Source organism: Rhea americana, unplaced genomic scaffold (assembly GCF_003343005.1).
Source record: "Rhea americana isolate MKP2758 unplaced genomic scaffold, rheAme1 scaffold_38, whole genome shotgun sequence".
NCBI lineage: Eukaryota > Metazoa > Chordata > Aves > Rheiformes > Rheidae > Rhea > Rhea americana.
In genome coordinates this window covers 947,259-963,043 of record NW_028186512.1, presented here as the reverse complement: position 1 = coordinate 963,043, position 15,785 = coordinate 947,259, and the positions used below count along the sequence as shown (strand labels likewise).

The following is a 15,785-nucleotide window of genomic DNA, read 5'->3' as shown; positions in this document are numbered from 1 at the left end:
GGAAGGGAAGGGAAGAAGGGAAAAGAAAGCTGTGAGTGACACTKCATTCTGAATCTTCACTGGGGTTAACAGAGGAATTATGTAAACCTCTGTAAGGATGAAAGAGACTACCTGAATCATGATATTTGTTTAAAATCTATGTATGACTCGTGTGTGTGTGTGTGTGTATGTGTATATATTATGTTAGTGGTGTCTAGAATGCTGCTATGTTTTTCTCTAAAGTGAAATCTGAGGAGGAAGGAAACAACTGATCATCATCAGTCTCACTGATGAAGTAAGCATGGCTTTTGTTTTCTAAACTTTCTTTTGGCTTAGCTGATTTAATAATACTATTTTTTGAATAAATATAAATAAAAATTAATATTTTGGAAGGTATATTGTGGTTTTCAATTCATTTTCAAACATTGTATGAGCATGGTATTTCAGTCTAATATTTTGGATTGGTAACGATTCACTGGCGTTAAAACAGCTTACCATCATCTCTGACCTTGATATTATTTTTAATGTTATTACAGAATTAATTTAAAACTTATATACTTTTCAAATCCTTATGACATGATCTTATATCTGCATAGTCTTAGGTAAGATTTTGTTTCAGTTTTTAGGGGAAGGAGAAGGGCAGATTATTTGTTGTTTTCTGTCCTGAAAATTAATCCTTTTCATGGTAATGAAAATAAATTGTGATCCAGGGATTCTCAAATCTTGTTTGCGTAGGTATTTCCATCAGCTGAAGCAACAGRTATGGCTAGGCCAAGCATTTTGATACCCCCCTCTTTAAACCAGAACAGGGGGGGCGCAGAGCAAAGGCATCCAGCCCTGCAGCCAGACTGAACTGGAATTTAGTTATTTCCATATGTTGGCARCTGCAAGAGGAACTGCGGGAGAGAGGCCAGAGAGATGTAGTTACAGCAGCTCTCGGTTCTGTGCAGAATAAAATAGTCTAAATTCACCTGTTGGGGCAGTATTTGCTGCTCTTGCATGCCCCWGGCTAGCTTAGAGTTAGGAACTGCCACCATAGCAGAGCTCGCACAGCRAGGGTTCCTTGCGCCTTTTGAGGTGATCTCTGTGTCAATGGCAGTATGCGTATTGCAGCTGGGAAGCCCAGATTGTTCCCAGTTTTGTTTCTRATTCCTTTACCTTAATGATTCTCTTTAACACAGTTTACATTCTTACCTATATTTGCAGTTTAACTAATGCTTTGAAACATCTTATTTCATCATAGTTGAAAACAAGATAGTTTTCTCYGGCATTTGTATTTATTTAATTAAGTGAAAAGAAGCATGAGAGTGAAGTAATGCTATGTATAGGATATAGTGGCAGCATTAGGCACAAAATCTCATAACTGCTACTGTTTGTATGTGACCGYATGTGACTATATATTTGCTCTTCAGTGGGTGATAGGAGTCTGGAAAAAAAGAGCTGAATGAAGTATTGCAAAACATAATTGGAAAAAGTGACGAATTCTTTTAAAGTGCCAGCGTTGCCTTCTGAGGGTAGAACAGCTGATACCTGACTCACACAAGGGCATTAGTGTAGAGTTCCACTGTGGTTGATAGTATTATTTCAAGAATGGGTTTGCTCCATATTACACTTAGTATCTTTTAGAAAGAAGCCTGAAATGTATTTTGAAATTTTCTTAAAAAAATTATTGGGTGATTTGGAAATGGATCATCWTTAGTGACTTGTGATGTATTAGTTGTCCTTGCTCTCTTAATGTTTATTTTCAGATACCAGTAATGAACTCTGAACTAATTAATTCAAAACAGGATGATCTTTCTTACACATTTCAAAAGCACTAACCATGTAGTTAGTACAGAGGTCRACAAAACAAGATAATGTTGTCAGGTGCTTCTAAATTCAGCAGTCTTTGCATCCTGAAATCTGTGTTTTCCACTTGGTCCCTGTACTACTGGCTGAGCAAAAGCTGTGGTCCTGGCAGCTTCAGRATTTTGAATTTTCTGTGACTGATTGCTGAGTTATCATCCTGCATACATATTTTACATCTTCCAGTTTACTCACACCTTATTTAAGAACATGCATACAAACACCTAAGCAAACAAAAAACCAGATTGTGTCAGCCTTTGATTCTTGGGGCGGGGAGGGGGGAGGGGGAGTGTTATCACCTAAATCCAGTATGTAGCTACGAAGTCGAGATCCAGGCTATTAGTAATAGTATAGCCATGAAAGTTAAATCCACTGTGATTTCAAATTAGGATAGCTAAAGAAAATTTCCTCCAAGCCTTGTATTAGGTGCCATAAAAAGTAAATGTCTGAGAAATGAGGCTTAACATTTATTTTCTGTACTTTTATAGAGTCTAGAGAGTTATTGGGGATGAAGGTGGTTTTGCTGTGCATTCTGTTGGGGTGCTTTGCATTTTGTTTCATTTTTCTGAAACCTACGGATGTTTGTTAAAAGGATGAGCTGATATTTTCAAACATGAAAGAAGAAATGCGTGGGGGATTTTGCTGGCTTTGTTTAGGGAGAGCCTGATGGAAATAACTTTTTTTCCTGGTAGGACTTGTTCTTGGTATGATAATACTGACAGATTRGTACTTTTGTCAGTACCTAAAAATGTTACTTCTCCACTTTCTCTGTGATTCTTTTGTTGCCTGAACATGAAATCAAAAATGTTTCTACATTTTGAAATGTGTTTTACATCTGCTTCTGCCTTCTTAATAAAGCAATTCAGAAACAGCAGCAGTAGGCTTAGAAACAATGTTGGTCAAAGTAGAAGGGGAGCTAACCGAATTGGGTTGGATCTCTGAAATGCAGTTAAGTACCATTTCTATTTCCTGTATTATTCAAATACGTTCTAGTACATTTCCAAGGGATCTAATCTCTTGGTCATTCTCATTGTTTTTAATTGATGCTACTAGACCAGCGTAACTGTTACAGATGTTGCACGCAAGTCTGACAGCCCCAGATGACTTTTGATGGGCAAAACAGAAGTAAGCGTGGAAGCCAATTTGCTGAGCTGTAAATAACTTCACAGTGTATGACTCTATTTTCTCGCTGATTTTCTGTTGTCTGTGAAATATCATTGTTTGAGACAGTGAATAAAGAGCATATACCAACTTAATTCCCTTTCTGTATTTACAGTTCACAATTATGAGGAGGATATTTAAGAAATCAAACACATTTGAAAGGTCCATATGCCATTTGAATGTATGGCTGACAGTTAATATTGCATAACCAATAAGATAATACTATAAATATAGGACTGCTAGGTTAGTTGAAGGTATAGTTGTTGCAATGAAATAAATAAAATGCTGATTAAATGATGTAAYGTGATGTTTAAAAATGCTGAAATATGAAGACTACTGACCTAAACTTAAAATACATGCAGAAGGGATTCTTTTACTCTCTGAACAGCTCATTGGATTTTAACAATATATAATTTTTTTTTAATGTGAAGGGGATATGAAGAGGATAGAACTGAGCAGAAGAGACCTGAATTAGTAGAGCACCTACATTTTCTTCCCACCATGTTGTAGAGCTTTGAGAGACATCTTTCAGTATTAGCAAATTGAAACATTCTATCAGGAACTCAGAAAACAATATACTTTTTTTATATTTCTACATAACAACATTAAATCATAGTCATAGATTTCAACTTACATTTTGAATCTTGCGGTTACTTAATTTGATTTTTTTTTAATGTGTGTGCAATTCAAGCCCTAGGAAGGCTTTCATTTAAAACTTAATTGATCAAACTTTATTTGTCTCTGTCAAAGGCCTTTGCATTATAAAGCATATTTATCAAAGGACCTTTCCAGATACCCACCTTTTCTTACATCTTTTCTGCACTGGCTGCCCTGAGTTTGAAGTTTTTATTTGCCTGTGGAAAGATAGTTCTCATTTAAAGAACTGCTGCTTCTGGAATCTCTCCAGGAAACTTTGTCTGCTAACAAGTACTGGAAACCTTGGATTGCAGCAGATTATAGTTGCATTCACCACCAGCTCTTCCAATCCAAAGAATCTGTGGAAGAAATGAGATCAGTTGAATGCTTAGCTGTATGTTTTCATTCTTCTAAGTTCTCCATGCGAATGCCATGTTTTTCAAGTAAGGTGATTCTGGCTAGGGGCACAGATTTCTGTAACAGTGCAAAATGGGTAACACCGTGCAAAAAAATGATATAACTTATATTTTAATTTCATTTGTATTTTGACAGGATGTCCCCAGAATTATCCATGCTATTTTACTGAACTGGATGAGCCAGCTATCTGTCCTTACATGTATGCTTTTTCTTTTAATGTTCTTTCTTGATACAAGTAGCTTTTATTTTTAGACTAACTGCTCCTGTGGTAAGGAAGGTTAACTGTGTGAAGTCAGGTGCTATTTTTGGTTCTCTATTAGGCTTCCTTGTTATGGTACTTAAGGAAAGAATCTGTTATGCTGACTTTTTGGGGATGCTGTGATTAGTGCTGTGGGYAAGGACATAATCCTTGTCTTGTAACTGAAATATACTGTGTTTTTTCTGTGTTTAAACAAATTGGATTATGGTCATGAGCTGCATCTGTTAATTCTCTGTTTCTAATTTCCACTTATTTCCATGCTTATTAGGGCTGTTGTTTCTCTATGTAACACTTGAAATCGAGATGCTTGATGTTAACTTTCACTGGTTGTGTGATAAAATTAAAAAAAAAAAAAAAAGAAAATTTACTGTATTTTATGCCTTGAGTGTAATTGTTACCCTATTTAAACAGCTGAACATAATCAGTTCAACACTTGTGCATGTGTTTTGGCAGAAAGAGATCARTTTTGCCTCTTGGTGGATGGGCCTTGCTGAAAAAATCTGGTATCGGAAGACTTTAAGAAATAAATATGTGTAGGAACGCACTTAAGCTCTAAAATGCACGATTTAATTTTTCTTACTGTCATTGACATTACAGTAAAGACGATGTGTCTATTTGAAATGCACCCAAATGCAGTCCTCTATTTCCACGTGTTCATTTTCTGAAGTAAGCATCAAGATACTGAAAAATATATGCATAAAATCATCTGCTTAAAATTCGAAACAAACACTTTAAAAAGTGGTATGTGCTATATTCTGTCATCTGTTCCAAATGGCTGTGTAGCTGCTGCGTGTGTAGTGATGACCTGACCTGTCTGTCTGTGCAGTATTTCTGCCTCGTCATAGTGTATTAGGCGTTTCCTAGGCTAACTGCCAGGCTTTTGCTGTTTAGCAGGCAGCAGGCAAGGATTTAGCGTTTCTGTTTGCTTGCTTTCTTTTTGGATTCCCAGTGGAGCAGGAGGGGTTGTCTTCCTCCCTTCCACTGCTGTTCCTCATCGTGGGTATCAGTGAAAAGAGGTTCATTTTTTGATGATGACTGTAGTAATGCGAAGTCATTCAGGAAGCTGGCCTGGGAGCATTATTCTCATGATGGTCTTTGTCTCAATGTTATTTTTTCCGTTTTCCTAAATAAGACAACAAGTTACTCTTATTCAAGGAAAACTCAGCGTTTACAAATTGCTGCACATGTATTCAGAAAACATGTGGGTCTAAACCCTTGAACTGTAAGCCTGACGGTTACAGACAGCTTCAGAAGGCACTGCAGGAATTTTAAGGGAACTGTTTGTATTGCAGTGAAGAAGTGGAAATACTTTATTTGAAAAGAGGAAGCAAAAATGATGATTACAAATATGATTTGTCTGGGAAAATAGACGAATAATTGACTTCTGATTACTCAAGAGTTAAAGGCTGATGCAAAGGGCAAAGGTGGCCTTTAGGACACTGTAATTGTAATCTGTCCTAGTTGGAGAGGAGTAGCATTTCCCAGAAGGATTGTTGAGACACCTCAGATTGAAGGCATTAGCAGGGAGGTGTTGTCTAAATTTGTCATGCTGACACTGAACAAGCTATTAGCATTTTGTTGCAGCAATACATAGGGGTGTGTGGAGGGGGGAGAGTAGAGTTTAGAGTATAGAGTTTCTGCCTGTTTGAACTCCTGCTGAGCTGAAAACACCTATATAGTTCCAGCACATGCACTTTAGATTTAATTTTTTAAAACTTTACTTTTTTTTTCTAAAACTCTGAAGTAGATAAAGTCCTCAGATAACATTTTAAAGCACAATACAATTCTGTATGTAAATTTGTTTGGATTCCATAAAGCCATATATTAGGGGATAAGTTGATATTTTAAGGCTCTCTTCTCTTTAGGTTGACTGTTCCACTGTTAGTAAATAAGACTAAAATAAAACTKATGTTGTCAGACTCTGTGGCTCAAGAAGTGGGATAATACACTTTACACCTCCATCTTTGCTGTATCAAGAGAAGTACAATTTGCTTGGCTTTGTGCTCTGTTTGCTAGTCATTGCTTCCTGCCTGTTACTCTTCCTTCCTCTGAATCACTGGGAGCAATGCAAAAAGCTACACTGAATGGTCTGACTTGTCTTGAAACAGAAAGATTGGTACAACGTAGGGTTTCACCTGTGGAAATAAATGCTATTTCTTTATGAAATATCTAGTAGAAAAAAAGAAATTAGGGACTATCAGATCAATTACAGTTGGTTACAGATCTTGCTTTAATGTTTTTTCCTGTTTGTAAATCACATCTGTGCTTTCCATTGTGAGATTTCAAAGTACTTTTACCATTAATGGTCTTGCAAACTTCTCTGAACCGTTCTACTTCTGTAGCATAATGCATATTTACTATTATGTCACTCTGTTAGAAAGGTTTTTGTGTTTTATAAAAGACTTCTTCCATTTAATGTCCCCAAAATTTCTCAATTGAAAAAAAATGCTATGTGACAAGTAACTGKTTTTTTGTAACAAGCAGTTCATCAGATCACTGAATCACTTGCATTTTTGTTTGGTTTTCTTGCAGTTGAAGCCAATTACAATTTAATTCTTTTGGTGCTGCCACTTGAATCATATTGCCTATGATCCTTAGTCTAATGATGAACACAGCCTTTTTGTGGTCATCAGAAAGCAATGATACCTAGAGTCATTTGTAACATTCTCACAGAAATTTTTTTTGAGAATCCAAGAAAATAGATTCTTTGGAAGCAGATGCACAAAATGGAAGATGCAATGGTTCTAAAAAAGAAAAGGTAACATTGACTTCCAGTTATATTTATTCTTAGACTTCCCATGCAACATTGTTGCATCTCCCTGTTCTTTTGCATTTCCACTTGTAATGTTAAGCCAAGTCCAAACTGTAGTATCCAAACATGGATACTTGGCTCAGGTAAGTAGAGTGACATTTTGAGCAGAAGTAGTGCAAMTAGTTGTGGATTAGGTAGTCAGAAGAGCACCAGTAGGTCTATTTTWATTTTAAATATAGAGAATTGCCAGGAGAACATAGGTAATGTTTGACTAGGAAAGGGTAACCCAGAGAGGTTGCAGATCTTCTCTGGAGATATTCAAAACCCACCTGGATACCATCCTGTCCAACGCACTCTAGGTGACCCTACTTGAGTCGAGWGGTTGGACTAGATGATGTTGAGAGGTCCCTTCCAACCTCAACTGTTCTGTGATTCTATATTMTATGTAGAAATATAAACAGGATTTAACACATTTAAAACATGTTAATTAAAATATCCATATTTAACAAACTAACATTTTTAAAGCCTTTCTAAAATAGTTTTTCAAAATATGTTTTATATTTGTAAAAAGAAAAGAGAAATTAAAGGAGGCATGAACATCCTTTGGTGTAAACCTGTCTAGTTGGCTATAATGATAAACCCTAAAGAACTCTCTCGTGCAGCTGTGTATGTCTTCATTTAAAAAAAAAAAAAAAAAAAGTACTCAAAATAGATCTTTTTAAATTGTTTTTCTATACAAACAAATTGAGTTCATCATGTTCCTATTAAAAAACATTATCTATGATAATTACAGCCACAGACAAGAGAAGGACAATCTGGTGCAGCTTCTCTGCAAGGCAACAGTTGGAAAGCATATATTCTAAGTGCTTGTAAAGAGCTTTTATGCATATAAACTAGAAAATGGCCCTATCTGAATCTCAAAAATGACCTCAGATCTGTAACTTTAAAAAAGGTCTCAACACTGATCCAGTTGAAAATCAGATCTCTTCTCAGTGCTTAACCTCTTTAAGGTGTCTAAAGCTTTTCACATTTTAGACTGCTTGCATAGAAGCTTACAGCTTCAGGATTAACAAGAGTTGTTGCTTGAAAAAATGACCACAGGTTTGATTGTTATTGCTATGTTATACTTATATGCAGCTTAACTAACACCATCTTTGTTCCTCTGAAAGGCATTGTAGGACRTATTTTGAAGCAGTGAGCAGTTTTTTCAGCAGCATGCACAGAGGAACAAACACAGAATGGGTAAGATGCAGTAAATAGGTATTTAGTGAAGAGAGTCATATGCTGGTTTCACGAACCAAATTTTGATCCCTAAATTGATGGAAGGGTTGAAGTACTTTTCGTATTAGACTGCCCACAAAATAAATTTGATCATTTTMCTAGCAAAAGTGCGAGTTCTGCAAGCAAAAGTGCTAAGGAAACAACAAAAAAAATCAATAGACTTTGAAAACTTTTTGTTTGTAAATCTGTAGATTAACCGAATCTTGCTCAAAGCAATAAACAATTGTTATATAATCTAAATATAGATGATCTTTGACTGGAATAGAACTGTGTGGTTTGCAAGTTGGGCCGCAGCAGACTGGCAATATTCAAAACACAGTACAAACAACTTATTTAGTTAAGCTTTCTCTTGATATTTTTTTTGCCCACAAACCAAGTGAGCAGCACTGTTATTAGCTTCAACTTATATATTAATTTTAATTCTGTAGGAAATGAAGGACATTTATTTTAGCATTTATTTGCACCTTAGGAGCTGCTCTTTTGATTTTATTGTGATAAAAGCCTACAAAATTAACTATTAGGTTGTATTTCCAGGAAAACAGAGGATTTCCATGAACTTGGTGTTAAAAGTACTATCCTTAAGACATGATTTGGTGATTAGGGCTTGGTAAGTTCTAGCAGATGTTCATTGCTTGTTAAATGCACTTTTTGTTTGCKTGTTTGTTTTTCTCTTTGTACATTTTTTGAATAGTCAGTCCAGACTATTTGTAGTGAGATGAAGGATTGCCAGTATTACCTGTTGGAATATAGTGAGCATCCATGTACATCTTTCTCATTCTTGTATTTTATGTGTCTTCCAGTTATATTTATAACTGGGTGCATTTTTTGGTAACCTAAAGTCTKTCTTTGGCTGTCCCAGTTGTGACTGACCACTGGCCAGTCACACAGGTCAGGTGTGCAGTGGGTGAGCAAACTGTGAGGCTGGCATTAGACTGCACTCCAAAATGCAGGTACCATTGCTCCACCTCCAGCAGTTTATCTGACCGCTGATACTCATGTGTTGTTGTTGCTAATTACTCCAGTGTATTTTTTCTCTTTATAGATGAATGTGTGGAGAAAGTATCAACAGACATTTGTACCTTTTTAAAAGTCTTTCCTTCCCCTCCTCATTGTCCTCTTACAGAAGATTAAGTTGAATTTCCAAGAGTACCTGTGTCATCTTTTGTGCACAGATCTGATCCTTTCTTTGCAGTTTTCTCTGGAAAAGGATGATCCTGCATGCAACTGTCTCCCTATTATGTTGTGTAAGACTTGTCATTCTCAACTGTTCTACTCTCAGCTTCAATTTCAGCTCAAATAGGTTAAAGGGGGGGCCTTTAAGTCAGAACAGAAAGATTCGTTTTAGGCTCTGCTAAGCCGCAGCAGTTAACTATAACCTGCTCAAAACAGCACTGCCAGGGCAGCACAGAAATAAGCAGAGTAGTGGTGAGTGCATAGAGCTCATAGAAATTGCACCAAGTTTTGGTGTTTGGGGTGTGAACTTAGGCTTATTAGAACATTTCTGCTCATTTCCAGCAGTGCAGCTGGGGTGAATATTTGGAAATCTTTCTCACAACTTTTCATGTAACTGTGGGTTTGGTCAGCTTGTTGGATTCTTTCCCCTCCTCCTCTTCATAGGAGGGAATAGAATTTGGTTTTTATCTTTAAAGCTTGTTTTTATGTTAACAGTAATACTTGGAAAAAAAAGCCTGAAATCTGTGGAAATAGTAATAAGTATTACCTATTAGTAGGGATGATTATTAAGCGGAGAAGAAGAAATCCCACATTAGCAAAACTCTGAATCTGTCAGGGCTTTGAAGACCAGTTGTTACTGCCGCTTTAGTTAAACTAGAAGCAACTAGTTCAAGTACAGTTGAAAGCATCTCTAATCAGTGATGGCAGATTTTCGTTACAACAATGATGAGCTAAAAGTGAAAGAATTTTGGTGAGGGCTGGGACCCTTTGGCTTCACAATACAGTAAAGCAAATGTAGCGAGGATCTTAATGTCAGGGCTGCTGCTGCTGTTCCTGGGTTAGGTGCTGTGGCAACTGACCTGTTTGTGAATGCCCAGCTTCAGTGCTCTTGCGGAGAGCTGACAGTCATTGGTATTCTGAGTATCTTTCTTTTCCATAAGCAATTAATTGTTAATAAACAAGAAGTTTTGCCACTTTGGTGCTGTTTGTACCTATTTCTGTCAAACCATCAGAATGCACATAAAGTTATAGGTAAAAATACAGGTATTAAATGTAAGAGAAGGTGTTTCTGCAGGGGAGCAGCAGTCATTTTCTACATTTCTGAAACAGGTTTCCTGCCATTGTTTATATGGGGAAGAGCTGAAGTCTCTGAGAACTAGAATATTTCGGTCATTATAAAAGAACATTGTGGTACCACTATAAAAGCATAAACTTTCTAAGTGTTAAGACCAACTGAAAACTTAGTGCTTGAAAATACTGCACTTATTTATTTTGCTTTGTGTATTTTGTTATCAGGTGACATGCTTGCAGGACTTTTTCGGAGATGATGATGTCTTCATTGCGTGTGGACCTGAGAAGTACCRGTATGCTCAGGATGACTTCGTATTGGATCATAGTGGTAAGACTGTACATCGTGAAYGCACTGAACAGTCAGCTTCACTGAGATTTACCCCCACATTCATTCTTTAACAGCCACATGTTATAGGAAAATATGCATTGGGATATATTTTCCTATTCATTAAAATGGTTCTCCAAACCATCGTCTAACTCCTGAATATCTGAAAAAGTGCTCTGAMAAACCTGATGTATTTTCTTAGAAAAAAGACAATGCCCTTAAAGTAATATGGAAAAGAATTGATTTTTAAAAGACTCAATCATGTATTTAAATAGATCTAAAATCCATTAAAATTATTTTCTTTTGACGTCTGTGGACTCTGAGATGGTCTCTGTATTGCTGTCTTCCTGAGAAATTTAAAAAATCACGGAGGTAGCTGCTCTTTTCAGGTCTTGAAGAATTGTTCAGCTTATTTCACTCATTCCAGCTGTTTCTGCTCTAAACCACCTATTGAGCCAGTTTATATTAGAAGATTATTGAGTAGGCCTGGGGGCAGGAGCGGAGGAGGTAAGATAAAGGATTTTGTCCATGCTATCTTCCATTCACAGATCACAGATTTAACTTATTTGAGAAAGCTATTGATCCATAAAGAGAAAATTTGTAGCATAAATTCAAGAAAAAGCTCTGAACTCTACCAGGGAGTTTTAGAATTGGCTTGGAATATCAAATCATATAATCGTTCTTTTTCTCTGTGTTTTTTCTGTCTGTATTGGTTCAGCTGTAGAATCACACTGACTTCCTTTTATGAAAAATGAAACTGTGGTAATGAAAACTTGCCCTGGCAAGAATCATCAAATTATTTGAGGAGAGCTTCAGGTTGTGAATAAGAGTTTTTTGCCTTGCTCTCAGGTAACTGAAAGCAAAAGCACGTGCTGTTTTTCTAATTTTTACAAAAGTGATAATTCCATTATAAAATCTTCTGTTGTGTCAAAAAGTATAGGTATATATCTAACCACAGTGATCCGTGTACTTGGATGCTTGGGGGTTCAGCTGGCTGCCATTCTACCGTTACTACCAACCTGCTGTTTTCCCCAAACTACCTGACCATGTTGATTCAAATAGTGTAATTGTGACAAGAACTGTATGTTTTTAACATAGTTTCACACTAGCTAAAATATAAATTTATTCTCATGCAGGCATGGGAGAAAGTGGTTGTATTAGCTCACACTGCAAATCCCAGACTGAGCAAAATCATGATTTCCCTTGCAGATCTTAAGGCCATAAGCTTGCTTTTCCCATTTCACTATGCACAGATTAATTGGGTTCATCTTCTCTCTGAGAACCCGGTGACTGAGGGTGTTTTTCTTCCTTTCTCTCTTCACATTCATTGGTCCCTGCTTCCTGTAACATTTCTGGATGTCTTAATGTAGAAAAGAAGTTTAAAGAAAAATTCGAACATGACTTGACTGGCAGGAGAGGCAGCTCTGCTTAACTGGTTCTGATCTGACTTGGATTACATTGACATCACAGTGATGAGTAACAGGGAAGTTAGAAGGGAAACTGACACAAGTTGATTGGGAGAGATTTGCAGTGGATGCTAACTATAGGAGTTAAAATGTTTCTAAAATGTCAATACATGTATGACTGTTGGTTCCTTTCCCATTTAGGTTGTGCTTTATTTAATGCAGTATAGCTGATGGTAAATGGCATGTTGTCTCATCTTTTAGAAACGGTAGGCATTTTTCACCTCTTTAAAAAATTGGTCAGAATGTCAGTTTCTGACAAAAGATGAGTTGACCTTGTTGTGCCTATGTGAATCTCTCATTAGAGCATCCAAGACTTGCTGAGCTACCAGAGCAGCCTTGGCATCAGCTAACTGCTTTACTCCTTCAGCTGTGCCTAGGTACAAATTTAAATTGTAGTCATAATCCARTTTCAAGAGATGAAGAAATACTACCTTCAGAATATTGCAGCATTTGACTAGGTCAAAAAGTTTTGTACAGTATGTGGGTTCAAGTTCTGAGATTCTTTATAAATTTGTTTCATTCAGGTAGACAAGCGTGATTAGAAAATACTGAGATTCATTTCCTGCGCAATTAACAGGATTTGGAGGAAGCCTATACACAGAATCGTTTTCTAAACTCCGTCTTTCTGCTTGTAGAATGCCGTATTATGAAGTCATCTTATTCCCGATCGTCTGGCTTAAAGCATTCTGGATCCAAAAGTCCGGGACCTTCACGTCGAAGCAAATCACCCGCCTCAGGTATAACTTCTAGAAAAGAGCAGAGCACAAAAAATATACAAGTGCCATGCTTTGTTTCTTGAGGGGAAAAAATACTTAAAACAGTTTATCTCCTAGATTTGGTATCTATTAGTTTATAATAGAATATGTATTTAGTTTTGAATCCTGAGAAGAGATGGACTTTCTATTTTCTTTTAATTAACACAAAATGTTTCGTTTTGTGAACACTAGAATAATTTGTGCTAGTTGTATAATTGAGCTATATTTTAAGGATGGCACTTGATCTTTATTACACTCTTTATTAACTGCAGAATGTGGTTACTAAAGTATACCCTTAAGTGTTGTGAATTTGGAAGGTTTTTGCTATATAAGCCAAATATTATCAAAATACAGGATTTTGATGTTTCAAATAATTTTAGAGGCTGTTCTGGAATGTTACTGTCTGTTAAAAGAGAATTTCTTTCTTGTGCTTCCTATAATTTCATAGAAATGTTCACATTGCATGTTCACCTGCAGCTTGACTGAATACGCTATGTTCCAAACGTTGAGTTTTTTATGCAAATAAATGGAAAGGAGAAACTTGGTTTTCCTTTTTTAAGCTCTGCATTTATTTTCTAAATATAATAAAATTTAATTGATGTTTTTTCTCTCAGACCCGGAAAAGTAGCTCTGAAATCAAACCATTTAATATGTAAATATACAATGCTCTATTCTAGTTATAACTATGCGTGTAAGCTCCTGTGCGTTTATTCAAAACTGCAACATGTTCCATATTCTCATATCCATATTTGTTTTGCTTAATTGATGCTGGTTAAAGTCATTTTGTGTCTTTGAGCTCTTTAGAAGTGGAATATTTATCATCTGTTTTTAAAAATTGACTATTTAACTGAAAGGCTTCAAAGAAGGTTCACAGTAACAACAAAAAGAGAAATGAAGGGCAAGTTTCACAAATGATCTACGTTTCATGCGATCCTGTTAACTCCAATGAGATTGCATGGGATATCTACCAACACTGAATTTTGTCCRGAGTACTTAGAATCAGCACTGTCATTTCCTTATTTATTTCTGCTTGGATACCTCCACTGATTAGGTTAATGTGAAAATTTTATACAAAGTGTCTGGTATTTATTCTTCTATTTACTTGGCATTTTTTCTCATGTAGTCTTTAGTTATATTTATTTACCCTTCTTCCTATCATGCATGTTCAGAGCTGTTTAATAACCTCTCTCCTTAATGTTTTTCCTTTGTGTCAAATGTATGAGTACAGTAAAGAGGGGTGGCCACTACTCCAGTGCTTATTCTACTGCAAAATCCCCAGGTGAGCCATTATTATTATGGCTGTATATCACCAGTGTGTCTCCTTCCTGTGAATTTACCCTTTTATCTGTATTTGTCAGTGTTTTTTAAAGCTTGAAATACACATTTTTTGCTCTGTAAACCAGAGACATAATGAGTCTAGCTTATTTGTTAAAACAGATTATCTGAGTGAGATAAGATAAATGATGCTTTATAATTGTTGGACATTGGTTAATGGTGTCAAAGTTAGATTTGCAAAGGTACAATTTGACCACAAGTAGACGAACATCCTGAGGAGCAGTACATTTGTATCTTAAGGCATATGATAGTAGAAAATTTCAACCAAGGCAAAAAGGGAGCAGTAAGATCTACTGAAAAAAGCACCACAAGAATGTGTACCATAGTTTTTCACTTCATGTGCAGTTTCTTASATTCCTTTCTTTAATTGTGTTATTTCAGCCTAAGTTCTAAAACACCAAGAAGCCCATTTGAACTTTCAGAAAAGTTATCTCTGGCAATGCTCTAAAATGTGAAGTCACTTTTAAGGAACAGACTTGCTTTCCTTAGCAAATAAGTTGTGACTTTGGACCATATTTGAATTCAGCTTTTTCAAAGGTACTCACAGGTTTTTTGGTTTTCCATATACTAAAGAATTATAGCTAATATGTCCTATATAAGGAACTACAGAGAGAAAATTATTTTCTAGTACATTCAACCTACCAGACATGTAGAAATAAACGTCTAAAACACCTCAAAAGCACTTAGACTTTGAAAATAAACTAGAAAGGAAGGTTTTGCCTATACGTGAAATAATCAAAATATCAATAGCAGTGAACAGGCTTAGGTGCCAAAAATGAATACAAATTGCTTGTGTGTTTTCTGAGTTAAACAAAAACAAAAAACTACTGTCTCTAATAGCAGCTGGCTGATTTCCTATACATGTGAGATGTTTACGTATTGGAGGTAAGGCCAAATCTGGCTTTTACTATTGTTACAGATGTGTGCCAACCCATATGCAATCAATCATAGGAAACTTTGGTCATGCCATATCTACAGACAACTCTTTTAAATAGGCTGCTCAGCGGAATGTGCACTTGTCATAAAGTCATAGACCAATGCAAGCTGCAGGGACCTCTGGAGGTCATCAAGCTGAAGCCCTGGCTTGGAGCACCGCATTTGTATACCAAGCACATCTGAGAATCTTAGTAAAAAGTTATCGAGTACTGTGAGTGTATGCTTGGGGGCTCTTCCTTACACAGTTATGAGAGGGAAGAGGATTACATTAAACATTCAGATTAGTGGTTCTGTCCATGCTTAAAAAGATGATAGTGAAATTAGAGACAGTTAACTGAGGATGCATCATAGTGTAGGCCTCGATGGTCATGTTCAGGAAAGAAGGACCTTTCTG

The 15,785-nt window shown here is 36.3% G+C and overlaps 1 protein-coding gene across 4 annotated transcripts in view; it reads left to right on the top strand.

The window, feature by feature from the left end:
- The window catches only part of DCLK2 (doublecortin like kinase 2), an 85,507-nt gene that overhangs the window by 29,740 nt on the left and 39,982 nt on the right, over positions 1-15,785 (top strand). For 3 of the 4 annotated variants that reach the window (XR_014896842.1, XM_085313168.1, XM_085313170.1), the window contains exons 3-5: positions 10,800-10,902; positions 13,001-13,102; positions 14,349-14,399. Coding sequence is in view for 3 of the 4 variants with exons in the window: in XM_085313168.1 (XP_085169294.1) it covers positions 10,800-10,902; positions 13,001-13,102; positions 14,349-14,399 (256 nt within the window). In the remaining variant the exon portion in view is untranslated. The remainder of the gene's footprint in view (positions 1-10,799; positions 10,903-13,000; positions 13,103-14,348; positions 14,400-15,785) is intronic. The other variant, XM_085313169.1, reaches the window with a different exon arrangement.